Source organism: Thamnophis elegans, chromosome 4 (assembly GCF_009769535.1).
Source record: "Thamnophis elegans isolate rThaEle1 chromosome 4, rThaEle1.pri, whole genome shotgun sequence".
Lineage (NCBI taxonomy): Eukaryota > Metazoa > Chordata > Lepidosauria > Squamata > Colubridae > Thamnophis > Thamnophis elegans.
Genome location: NC_045544.1, coordinates 135,304,914 through 135,318,489, shown reverse-complemented (window position 1 = coordinate 135,318,489; position 13,576 = coordinate 135,304,914). Strand labels below are relative to the sequence as shown.

The following is a 13,576-nucleotide window of genomic DNA, read 5'->3' as shown; positions in this document are numbered from 1 at the left end:
TGGGTTGTACTGAGAATGCCGGCCTACCCTTGGCTCCTTTGCCAAGGAGAAATAAGGAAGTCAACTCCCCAGTTATTCTTTTGTCTTCGATTTCTGCTAAACTACTCACACCCATCCACCTTCGTAATGATGCCAACCTTTCTGAATTACTTCCCTAAGTTTCAGCCACCACACCTGCTCCAATTTGCACCCAGGATACTACACGCACAATTTGAATCTAACACCTTTCCTTTTCCTCTTAGCTGCTTCCAAATTAAAGGACATTAACCTGAAACCTTCCTCTTTCTAAGGCTTTGCTTCAGCTAATTTGCTCTGGCCACTTTAATCCAGAATAAATACCCTCTTCTTTTCCCATAAGGGACCCTCCCCACTCAAACCCAGATGGAAACCTGAAATTGGGAGAAGGAAACCAGGAGCCTGCCTGTCTTCACCTACCATCCTGTACATTTGTTCAAAGTCAAGGCCCGGTGAAAAAGGAAACTAGCATAGGCAGTATTAAATAGATATCAGCAAATCAAGCCAGGTTCATACAAGTATGTGCACAAACACCCAGAACGCCCAAACAGGCTCCCCTCCCTTAAGACCAGAAAGCCATTTCAGTTTTCCCATTAAAAACAACATTTAAACCCTCATACTGTCAACCTCTCCTGTTATTGCTTCTTTTTCCATAGCAGAGCCACGATTCCAAAACACCATAATACAGGCAGGCAGAAAAAAATGACATGTACACATTTCTAATCCTCCTGTCCCAACTCATCAGGAGGAGAAAAGGGGGGGGGGAGAGAAAGGCGCCTGCAAATGGGAGTAATTTAAGCCTAATTTGAAGAAATTGGAAAAGGTGGTTATTCAAACTCCTGGTCATTCAAAGTGGTTATTCAAAGCCCTGGTCATTTAAGGTGGTCAATTCAAACTCCTGGTCATTCAAGCTAACCCCCCCCCCCACTCCAATTCCCTATTTACAATGGCAATTGGCTATGCATGGATAAATCTATTTTTGCTCAATAAATGAATAAACCCTGCTTCTTGGGCCACCCTTTCCAACACCCCCTTCCCCTCAATCGAGTATATTCATTTATTGAGCAAAAATAGATGCTTCAATTGACCACCTTAAATGACCAGGGGTTTGAATTGACCACCTTAACTGACCAGGGGTTTGAATTGACCACCTTAAATAACCAGGGGTTTGAATTGACCACCTTAAATGACCAGGGGTTTGAATTGACCACCTTAACTGACCAGGGGTTTGAATTGACCACCTTAAATAACCAGGGGTTTGAATTGACCACCTTAAATGACCAGGGGTTTGAATTGACCACCTTAACTGACCAGGGGTTTGAATTGACCACCTTAAATGACATGGGGTTTGAATTGACTAACTTAAATGACATGGGGTTTGAATTGACCACCTTAAATGACCAGGGGTTTGAATTGACTAACTTAAATGACCAGGGGTTTGAATTGACCACCTTAACTGACCAGGGGTTTGAATTGACTACCTTAACTGACCAGGGGTTTGAATTGACTACCTTAACTGACCAGGGGTTTGAATTGACCACCTTAACTGACCAGGGGTTTGAATTGACCACCTTAAATGACCAGGGGTTTGAATTGACTACCTTAACTGACCAGGGGTTTGAATTGACCACCTTAACTGACCAGGGGTTTGAATTGACTACCTTAACTGACCAGGGGTTTGAATTGACTACCTTAACTGACCAGGGGTTTGAATTGACTACCTTAACTGACCAGGGGTTTGAATTGACCACCTTAACTGACCAGGGGTTTGAATTGACTACCTTAACTGACCAGGGGTTTGAATTGACCACCTTAACTGACCAGGGGTTTGAATTGACTACCTTAACTGACCAGGGGTTTGAATTGACCACCTTAACTGACCAGGGGTTTGAATTGACTACCTTAACTGACCAGGGGTTTGAATTGACCACCTTAACTGACCAGGGGTTTGAATTGACTACCTTAACTGACCAGGGGTTTGAATTGACTACCTTAACTGACCAGGGGTTTGAATTGACTACCTTAACTGACCAGGGGTTTGAATTGACTACCTTAACTGACCAGGGGTTTGAATTGACCACCTTAACTGACCAGGGGTTTGAATTGACTACCTTAACTGACCAGGGGTTTGAATTGACCACCTTAAATGACATGGGGTTTGAATTGACTAACTTAAATGACATGGGGTTTGAATTGACTAACTTAAATGACCAGGGGTTTGAATTGACCACCTTAAATGACCAGGGGTTTGAATTGACTAACTTAAATGACCAGGGGTTTGAATTGACCACCTTAAATGACATGGGGTTTGAATTGACTAACTTAAATGACATGGGGTTTGAATTGACTAACTTAAATGACATGGGGTTTGAATTGACTAACTTAAATGACATGGGGTTTGAATTGACTAACTTAAATGACCAGGGGTTTGAATTGACCACCTTAAATGACCAGGGGTTTGAATTGACTAACTTAAATGACCAGGGGTTTGAATTGACCACCTTAAATGACATGGGGTTTGAATTGACCACCTTAAATGACCAGGGGTTTGAATTGACTAACTTAAATGACCAGGGGTTTGAATTGACCACCTTGAACTGACCCAGAGGTTTGAATGACCCCCTCGCCGACCCCCCAACTGTCAAACCCCAGGCGGGGGTGGGGAGAGAAGCAGTCTCTGGAGACGAGGGCCTCTAAAGAGCCTTCACACGTTCTTCACGACACGTGTACTCGGGCTCCCGCACGACGACGACGCCCCCACCCCGTCGAGAGCCTCCCCCCGTGGGGGTCGGGAGGTCAGGCCGCCTCACCTGGAGATGCTCCTGGAAGCGGATGGGTAGGATTTGAGCCATGGCGGCGGAAGCGTTGTTGGGGTTTGGGGGCTCCAGCCCGACGCCGGGGTTGGGGCGCTGGCCTTTCCTCAGGAACGCAGGCGGAGCGGAGGGCGGAGGAGCCGGCGAGGGCGCCTCGTAATGGCGGGGCAGGCCGAGGAGGAGAGAGAGAGAGAGACAGAGAGAGGGAGACGCTGAGGAGAAGTAGCAGCCCCCGCGAGCGATCCGGAAACAGCTCGCGTGAGCGGAAGAACACCGACGGGCCTCCTGAGGGAAGGGAGCGCTGCGGCCGCACCTCTGCCTTATCCTCGCTCTGCCTGCGCCTTCACCTGCCGCGGATTAGCCCAGCGGCGGAAGGATCGCGCCGAGCAAGAGAAGGACGAACGTAACCCGCGTAAAGGGAATCAATGGGATCGGCGGAAGGATACGGAAAGAAGCCGGAAGGGACTTTATTTCTCTCTCTCTCCGCTCTCTTCCTTTCGGCCGGCCCGCGTCTTCGTCGTGGTTCGTCGTCCTATCCCGAAGCCCCGCCCTCTCTCCGAAGTTCCCTCCCTCCCCCTCCTTTTTTTTTGCCACATCATGCGACATGGGCGGGGGGAGACGTCAGTTCCGTTCCGAGAGGAGCCCCGCCCGTCTGGGGGGGTCACATGGTCGGAGGTTAGAATGGGAGAAGAAAAAAGATTCGCAAGGTGGACGTTCTAGGGCGGAGGAAGTAGAGCGCCTTGTTCGCTTCCCCCCGTGGAATGCTGAAGGAGCGAAGTCCACCAACGGCGCTGCTTGAAATAGAGCGGGGGGGGGGGGGAGTTAAAGAGAGAATTGTGGGTTCGAATCCCGCCTGCACCTCAGGTTAGGGTGCCCTTGAATCGGTGACCTTAGAAAAAGAAAGTGAAAGTAGGATGAAAACCGTGACGTACGTTTGTGTGTGTACATACTATATTAAGCCATATATATATATGGCTTAATGGTTAACACATCTGCCTAAGATGCAGTACAGCCCAGGTTCTAATCCCAGTAAAGGTATGGCTAGCTGATGAGAGCTAAATAGCTTGAAATAGATCTATACTAGTCTCCCTTTATTTATTTATCAGCACAAATACAACACATATGTAACAAAGGCAACAGTAAAAATATTGGGTTTCTGTCTGGATGGTCTCTTGTGACCAGCCGATGGACAGAGAATGGAAGTAGTGAACTTCCATATTTGGGCATACCAAGGGTTGTGACTTTAAATGTATGTATATATATAATGTTATATTTGTGCTGATAAATAAATAAAGGGAGTGTATATATATAGTATGTGTGTGTAGATATAGAGATAGGTAGGTAGGTCTTGTTGTATTCGGGTCTTTTCCCATGTAAGATCATAAAATCTTACACGGGAAAAGACCCGAATACAACAAGACCAGCATACCTACACTGTGAAAATCTACGAAAACACACACACACACATATACATATACATGTATACCCTTTTCCTTGGAGTACTCCAATAAAAAGCAGTCAGAAAACCTGTACCCAAATTGGGGACAACAGTGGTTTAACTGCACATGATGGCTTGATTCAAAACTCTGTTTCTTTAAGGTAAGGCAAATGCAACAGGTAGTCCACGACTCACAACCACAATTGAGCCTAACGTTTCTGTAACTTAAGCAAGAGTTCTACCCAGTGGTGGGTTCCAGCCGGTACGGCCCGGTAGGGCCATACCAGTAGTAGTCAGTAGCAGCGGCCACCGTACCAGTACGGTGGCTCGTTTGGCCCACCCACCCGCCTGCGTTCCATACCTGTGCACACCGTGCAGTGCCTGCGTGACCTCTGACGAGCAGCTGGGTGTCACAGGAACAGTGGACTGTGCATGCGTGTGCAGTGCACATCCGGCGGGTGCATAACAGACCATGAGCAGTGTACTGGTAACGACGGTAAAAGCAACCCACCCCTGGTTCTATCCCATTTTATCACCTTTCTTGCGACAGTTGTTAAATGAATCGCTGGGGTTGTTAAATTAGTTACTTGGTTGTTAAGTGAATATGGCTTAACCGTTGACTTTGCCGGTCAGAAGGTCACAAAAGGGGATCACGTGACTGCGGGACACTGCGAGCATCATAAATATGAACCAGCTGCCAATCATCCAAATGTAAATCCCATGAGCATGGAACTGCTGCAACGGTCATAAGTGTGAAAAATGCTCCTGTCACATTTTTTCAGTGCCGTTGTAACTTCAAACGGTCACTAAATGAAGAGTTTTCAGTTGAGGACTACCTGTACTGCAGGTAAACCTTGACTTACAACCATTCCAGTGGTGGGTTTCAACATTTTTCAGAACCTCTTCTGTGGGTGTGGCCTGCTTTGTGGGAGTGGCTTGACGGCCATGTGACTGGGTGGGAGTGGCTTGCCGGCCAAGTGACCGGGTGGGAGTGGCTTGCCGTCCATGTGACCGGGTGAGAGTGGCTTGGCAGTCATGTGACTGGGTGGGCGTGGCCAACTTGTAAAATGTGGTGAAACTCACTTAACACTGTTGCTTAGCAACCAAAATGTTGGCTCAGAAACACTGGCATTTGAAGCATGCAAGTCTTAAAACTGTCAAGCTACAAGACCCTTGCACCTCTAACCCTTTAGGGGAAAAAAACCCCAGGGGTGTTCAAACTTGACAGCTTTAAGACTTGTGGACTTCAACTCCCAGAATTCCTCCTCCAGTCATGTTGGCTCAGGAACTCTGGCACTGAAGTGTGCAAGTCTTAAAGCTGTCAAGTTACAAGACCCTCGCATCCCTAATCCTTTAGGAAAAAAAACCCCAGGGATGTTCAAACTTGACAGCTTTAAGACTTGTGGACTTCAACTCCCAGAATTCCTCCTCCCGCTCTTCATCTTGATGATGTGCGAACGGGCAGGGGGAGGGAGCTGGAACCGGTTCTAAACGGCACTGTAGATTTGTGGAACCTCTTCTATAGAAGAGCTTAGAACTGGCAGGAACCCACCCCTGAACTATTCGTTTAATGACATTCAAAGCTACAACACTGAAAAAAACATCACACTTATGATGGTTGCTGCATCCAAAATTTGGATATGTGTATTGTCGGAAGTTAGCACCTGTGCTGAGTTCCGGATCCTGTTGCAACCAGTACACTGCAATGGGGCCTGGCATCCACCATGTGCATGCGCGCAGCACATGCACAGTGCACACATGGATACTTACTGCCCACGACGTTCCAGCTGCTTGGCGGAGTGTTGCGAAGGCGCCGTACACTCCATTCACGTACGCGAAAGCCCCGATCGGCTCAAATACAGGTAAGGAGGGCAGGCGGGCCCGCCAGAGCACCGTACCAGAACGGTACCTGATGTTCCCAGCAGGCACCGGTACCCCGTACTGGGGCGTACCATTCGTATCCCACCACTGGTTAGCACCCACCCCTCTCCTAGGAAAATGAGATACTTTAGGAAATATTAAAGGGGCAGAATATTTCCCCTAAAAGGGAGGCAGAAACTCAGCTCCTCCCCACCTTTGTCAATGGGCCATGAAGGCCTGGGCCAGTCTATTCTACATAACAAAGATCTGCCTCCTGTCAGGCAGAGCCATAATAAGAATCCCAAAGCCCTTTCATGACATCATCACCCAGCAAGAGTCAACCAGGCTTGGGACTCAGGATAGCCTACAGAGCAGCCTCTGTAGCCAAGGTGGTGCAGTGGTTAGGGTGCAGTACTGAAGGCCACTACAGCTGACTGTTATCTGCAGTTCAGTGGTTCTAATCTCACCGGCTCAAGGTTAACTCAGCCTTCCATCCTTCCGAGGTAGGTGAAATGAGGACCCAGACTGTGGGGGCGATATGCTGACTCTGTAAACCGCTGAAAGCCCTATGAAGCGGTATATAAGTCTAACTGCTATTGCTATTGCTATTGTATGGCCCCATGGGAGTCTGACAACCAATCAGAACACAAGCTCAAATTCAAAAGCCCAGAGAGGGTATAAAACCGAGGGACTCTCAGCATCTCTTCCCTTTTTTTCTTCTTCACTCAACTTCTTCAAGGCATGTGATCCTGTCCACCATTAAAACCACCTTTCCAAGCCGCCACCATGTTTCCAGTGTCTTTTTCCCCACTTGGAGCTGAACCCAGGAGGACATTTCTTCCAACTGTCTTTAGGACAATTGCAGCCTCCTTAGTCAAGGGATTGCCATTTCTGACCTTCCCAGCCAGCTGTTGACAAGCAAAGTCAATGGAGGAAACCAGATTCGCTTAATGACCACAATTCACTTAACATTGGCAGGGATTTGGCGAAATAGCAAAAACAGGTCATAAAATCAGGCATGGCTCACTGAAAGGCTGCCTTGCTTAGCAACTGAAATTCTGGTCCTGTTTGCAGTCAGAAGTCAAGGGCTTACGCGATTCTTCCTGGCATTCCCAAGTAGAATTTGGCAAGTTGCAGTTTTCTATCTTCCCGTGCCAAAGGATGATTGTGCAATATTAATAATAGTACGATCAATATATAAAGCACTTTAGAACATTGCAAAATGGGAACGGGGCTTTGTAGAAACCACAGTCTAAATTTAGATGTTGGGGCAGAAGAAAAACTAAAGTCACAATAAAAGGTAAAGGTTCCCCTCGCACATATGCGCTAGTCGTTCCTGACTCTAGGGGGCGGTGCTCATCTCCGTTTCAAAGCCGAAGAGCCAGCGGTGTCCGAAGATGTCTCTATGGTCATGTGGCTGGCATGACTAAATACCGAAGGTGCATGGAATGCTGTTCCCTTCCCACCAAAGGTGGTCCCTATTTTTCTACCTGCATTTTTACGTGCTTTCGAACTGCTAGGTTGTCAGAAGCTGGGACAAGTAACGGGAAACAGGAAACAGGAAAGCAGCCTCTAGAAAGTGTTTTTAAGTCACCAACTCCTGTTGCAAATGAGTGAACACCGCAGGTGATGGAAAAGCAAGAAAGATTCACCAAAAAAATAACAAGAGTTGAAATTCTAAAAAGGGCAAGAGATGATGGATAGATATAGAATATTTTTAACATGGCGGTTATTTTAGTAAGTGTTAGAAAAAAGAAGTAGAAATTGGGAAAAGAGTATTATGTACACTGAAAGATTATAATTACTACTGTATGTATACACAAATGCTAGCTGAAGTTGAAAAATTACGATTATGTATATTTAAATGGTGATATAATCAGAATTGTATGCAAAGTATATTAACCCAGATAATTACACTGTTCACCAAGTACTTATGGATGTTAAAGAAAAAAGATCATTACAAATTATATATATATATAAAAAGAATGCATAGTGATGACCTGGATTGTCCAAAGATGAAGGTCTTAGTAACCTTTTAATTTTTTTTAATGATTTTTTTATTTATTTTCAATTTAAAACAAATACAGCATCCTTCTTTACATGCTAGTGTTTTTCAACCTTTTTTGTGCAAAGGCACACTTTTTTCATGAAAAAAATCACGAGGCACACCACCATTAGAAAATGTTAAAAAAATTTAACTCTGTGCCTATATTGACTATATATAAAGTGTTTTTCCCACGGCACACCTTACACTATGTCACGGCACACTAGTGTGCCGCGGCACAGTGGTTGAAAAACACTGCTATAGAAAGTGTATCAGTTGGTTACAAAAGGCTTTCGTGCATCTCTTCCACAGTCAACAAACATAATTCATATTAACTTAAGTATTTTAACTCAAATATTTATACATGTCACCATCATCCTCTCTCCATTTTCATTTGACTATAATTGTTTAAGAGTCCTTCATCCTAAAATATACCAAAATTTAATACATAGCCACATATTGGCCTTTCAATTACTATTTCTAAAATCTTCCACTAACACTAAATCCTTGTGTCCTATTCTAGCTAAACATCCATAATATTTAATAACAAAGTCTTCTAATCCTTCTTTCCAAATCAGTTTAAAGTTTACATCCAGTTTCCTTATGTTATACCCATATCTATATATGCATTGTTATTCTTATCCCTCCTTTATTTGACTATATCCTGTATCATAACATTTTCCCCCTAATAATTATCAAAACTTTAATTGTATCTTACTTAGTTCTTTATTATTATTATTATTATTATTATTATTATTATTATTATTAACCTTTATGTATAATCCAAAGGGATTGCTAATCTTCCTTACATGGGTGCCATTCAATATTCATATCCAATTATACTCATCATAACACTACACATTGTATACATTAGTAATATTATCATTTATTTATTTAAGCTATATCTATTATCAATAAATTTCACTAAGTTTAACTAGTTTTAAATTATATTCTTCCATCTATCAACCTGTATCTTTCCAATAGCAAAACAGTCTCATATCTTCTGCCATTTATGGTGCCAGTCCTCTAATCACCTTCTTGGTCAGCTTTGTATAGACTTCTCTTAGCAACTCCTTGCTTATAAGATCTCTCATATAATCTTGATGCCCTCTTTCTGCTTCTTTATTCAGCTTATCTTTGATTGTCAGCAGTGTTATCAATGCTTTTGCTAATAGAATTTCTCTCTTTAAATCCATAGATTCTTTAGTTTTGTGTTCTTCTGTATCTTGCCCTCTGGAATAGATTTCCTCTCCATTTAATTCCTCTTTCAGTATTCCATTCTTTCCATTTTCAGAGACAAACCAATCACCATAAATATCAGCAGGTTTAATCTTTTTATATTCATTTTCCACTTCAATTTTTTGAGTTTCAACCATCGCGTCTTGCATTTGATAGACATCCTCAATTTCATAATCATATATTTATTGTTATGTGCTCTAAGTATTCCAGTTTTTTCCTCTATTCTTTCATATGTATTTGATAATTTATGTATTTCTGAAAGTATCTTTTGCAAACATGAGACTTCTATTTTCTTTTGAAACTATGCCATTCTAACAAACACAGCTGTTCTAGCTTGGAAGGTTAATAAAATTAAAGCATAGATTCACAAAGAACGTTGTTTTCACTTTTATCTGATTAGAAATATACTTCAAAGGGACATCTATGTGCTTCTCTTCTTATCGCTCTCTGTAGCCAAGCAGTAAAACCTTGTATTGCCAAGTTAAAACAATCCATAGAGAAAAAAAGTGTTCCATTTTCAATAAACAAAACTCCAATCAACAAATTCTCCCAGTTTCTAAACAGCATTAATACTGTTGAAAATCTAATTTCATTTTGTATCTTTTTTGTATTTCAAGTTAGAAAAAAGAGTCCAATCTTTAAATGAATTAGAAAAATATCCACAGCAATGAAAGAGGAAAACCATAGGTTACAGAGAACAATAAAAGAAAAAATAGAAGAAAACTTAATCCATCCGTTTCAAAAGGCTTGCATAAATTCCATCCATTAAAATAGCATTTAAAAAGTAAGATAACCACTGTCCAAAACCAATTCAAATTTAATCCTGCCGCTTGATTCTTCTATTCCCCAATTTAGATTAATTTTAAGTTTTTATAGACAGTCTCTTCCTAAAACAGTAAAAGTTCCACAGCAGCTGGAAAAACTTTCTCTTTCCGTATCCTTCCATTTTGGAGCCGCCCCGACTTTGTTAGCCTTGGCGGGATTTTTTGTCGCTGGCCTGAAGAACTTCTCTTGCTTCTTTCAGGGATTTTGCGATATCCCTGAGGTCAGCAAGACGTATTCTTCCTATTCACCGTCTCTTCGGGATGGTTTAGGTCAGATTGGACCACCCAGTGGCAAAAGTATTGGCTGCCGTCTCAGAGCATCGAGACCGCATGTCCATCTCGTCGTGACATTGGCTCCTCCTCTCAGTAAACTATTAACTGTTGACCTCTTTGGTTTCTCTGGCCAAAATATTGGATGGTCCTGTGATACTTTGAGCAGAACAATTATCATCATTTATCATCACTTTTTTTACACTAGCCGATAATTCAGCGTTGCCCGGGTATTTATTTATATAGGGAAAATGTCTGGACCAAACATAATTTCTAATGTTGGATTTCCCCCCTTACCAGAGGGAGCCCCCTTGTGGAGTACTGTGAAACCGTTACCATGGTAACCACTGTGCTGTACAGTGGAAGCCATTTTATGGCAGCACAGTAGAAGGCATATGAAGGCACAAAAGGCTGTATCTTAACAGAACCCCCCCCCCCGAAGGGTATTAGGGGTGTCTTACCCCCACAGTATTTGTTTCCAGAGAGTAAGTCATCTGTGTACCAAGTTTGGGTGAAATTACTTGAGGCAGTGCAGAGTTATGCTTGAACACACAAACACACACATTTATTATGTACGTATGTATGTATGTGTATATACACACACAGTCATATATATATGTACGTATGTATACATATGTATATGTGTTTTCTAAGGTTTTCGCGGGTGTTAGTATGTAGGTCTTTGGTTATTCGGGTTTTCTTCCACGTAAAATTGGAGATGTCTTGGCGATGTTTTGACGAAGTCTCATTCGTCATCTTCAGGCTTGTTTGCTTGGCTTGGTGCTTCCAGGAGCAATGTGAGATCTCGGCTGTTTCTTCCTTTTAACTGCCAGTGGGGGTTTGATCTGATTGGGTGGGAGCTTGGCTGTGTTCTGATTGGTTGGGGGTTTGTGTTTCATATGTATATATATTTATTTCAAACCCCCCCCCCCAAGAATAGTTTGGATTGTGAGAGACCTAGAGATGCGTTTGATAAATAAATTAAATATTCCCTCCACAAAAAAGAGCATTGCAGTCACCCGAGCCCGATGCTCATTCTTGGCTGGCGGTCTCCCAACAGACAGAGACAATATGCTCAGGAATGCAATTTGAGCCATTATAGCAAGAGTACAAAATTTATTCCCATATTTTACCAACCGAAGGCAGCTGCTGCAGAATATATTACATGCACACAATACAGCTCGGTAATATGAAACAAGAAAACTGTACATAAAACCTCCCGTTTGAAAATGGAACTTACCCAAATAATTCAGAAGCGATAAGCTAAATTCAAATTGTACCACACCAGTGGGGGAAAAAAATCAATGGCTGTACATGAAAACGAGAAACAAGATCTCCCAAAAGTTAAATATATTCATTTCAGGATTCCCCTCCTCCCCAATTTGAGGAAGAATCAGGATTTATTACGATGATGCCCTAATGTTTAGGTAAAGATAAAGATTCCCTTGGCACATATGTGCTAGTTGTTCCTGACTCTAGGGGGCGGTGCTCATCTGAGTTTCAAAGCCGAAGAGCCAGGGCTGTCCGAAGACGTCTTCGTGGTCATGTGGCCAGCATGACTAAATGCTGAAGACGCATGGAATGCTGTTAGCTTCCCACCAAAAGCGGTCCCTATTTTTTCTACTTGCATTTTTTTACATGCTTTCGAATTGCTAGCTTGGCAGAAGCTGGGACAAGTAACGGGAGCTCACTCCATTACGCGGAGCTAGGGATTCGAACCGCCAAACTGCCAACCTTTCTGATCGACACGCTCAGCGTCTTAGTCACTGAGCCACCGTGTCCCGCCCTAATGTTTACACATCAAAAATTCTCATCGGTTTGCGATTGATTTCAGTAGAACCGCGAACTAGCTTTTTAACCACGTATCTTAGTTGCGTGTAATGAATTTTCCTACTACTGCAATTCGTGGGATACACCACAAGGGACCCCAGGGACAAGTGAAGGTAAAATACCGTACTTTTCGGAGTATAAGACGCACCGGAGTATAAGACGCACCAAGATTTTGAAGACGTAAATTTAAAACAAAGGTTTTGCACTCTGCATGCCTCCCAAACCCTCTGCACGCCTCGTTTTTTGTGAAAAATGGGGCATGTAGAGAGTTTGAGAGGCCTGCAAAGTGCTCGGGGGGGGGGGAGCGAAAAACGGCCAGTTTTTCATGAAAATGGACCCATTTTTTGCCAAAAAAGGGCATGCATAGCCTTTAGGAGGCTTGTAGAGTGCTCCTGGTGGGTGGGGGGCAAAAACGAACAACAAGGGCCCATTTCTTCGCTCGTTTTTGGCCTCCCCAGCCCCCAGGAGAGCTTTTCAGACCTCCCAAACCCTCTGCACGTCCATTCTTGTGAAGAGAGCAGGGTTTCATGAGGCCAAAAATGCTATATTCAGTGTATAAGACGCACCCAGATTTCCCCCCACTTTTTTTGGGGGGAAAGGTGCGTCTTATATGCTGAAAAATACGGTAATTTGGATTGCTACAGATAGTTTCCTGTATGACCAGTTGCTTAGCGACCATTTGAAATTATGACAAAACTCCATGGGTATATTTGCAACCCTGATTCGAAGTTCTGACAGCTGTGCCCTCTGCTGTCATGTGGTCATAATTCAGGTGCCCAGCAATATGTCACCTTTATGGCTATTTGCAACATTTTGATGTTATATACCTGCGTTTTAGGATGGTTTTGACCAAATTTACAGTTTGGGACAAAATTGGGTCAATGACCGCCATAAAAATGATCATAAAATCGGTCCTGATTTATGATGGTCATAATTATGACCATGATGGGTGGGCTGCATTATGGTCGTAACTTGAGGACTATCTATAGTTCAGACACGACTTCAGAAACACTGGGGTTTGAGGGGTCCTTGGTACTCTCTGAGCTTGCTTGTTTTCTCGTAGACGTTTCATTACCCAACTAGGTAACATCATCAGTGCTAGTAAGGAGTTTGCGGATGCCTCTTTGACAGCTTCTTGACTCAAGGTAAGTAAACATGGGGCTGCCCTTGAAAAGTGTTCGAAGACTTCAGCTAGTCCAGAATGCAGCCGCGCGAGCGATAGTGGGTGCACCTAGGTACACCC

The 13,576-nt window shown here is 43.4% G+C and overlaps 1 protein-coding gene across 1 annotated transcript in view; it reads right to left on the bottom strand.

Moving 5' to 3' along the window:
- CLTC (clathrin heavy chain) overlaps window positions 1-3,218 on the bottom strand; it is a 110,781-nt gene extending 107,563 nt beyond the window's left edge. Inside the window, exon 1 of the mRNA XM_032217115.1 lies at window positions 2,826-3,218. Within this exon, the coding sequence (XP_032073006.1) occupies window positions 2,826-2,867 (42 nt within the window). The 5' untranslated portion in view covers window positions 2,868-3,218. The remainder of the gene's footprint in view (window positions 1-2,825) is intronic.
- Between the last annotated feature and the right edge of the window lie 10,358 nt (window positions 3,219-13,576).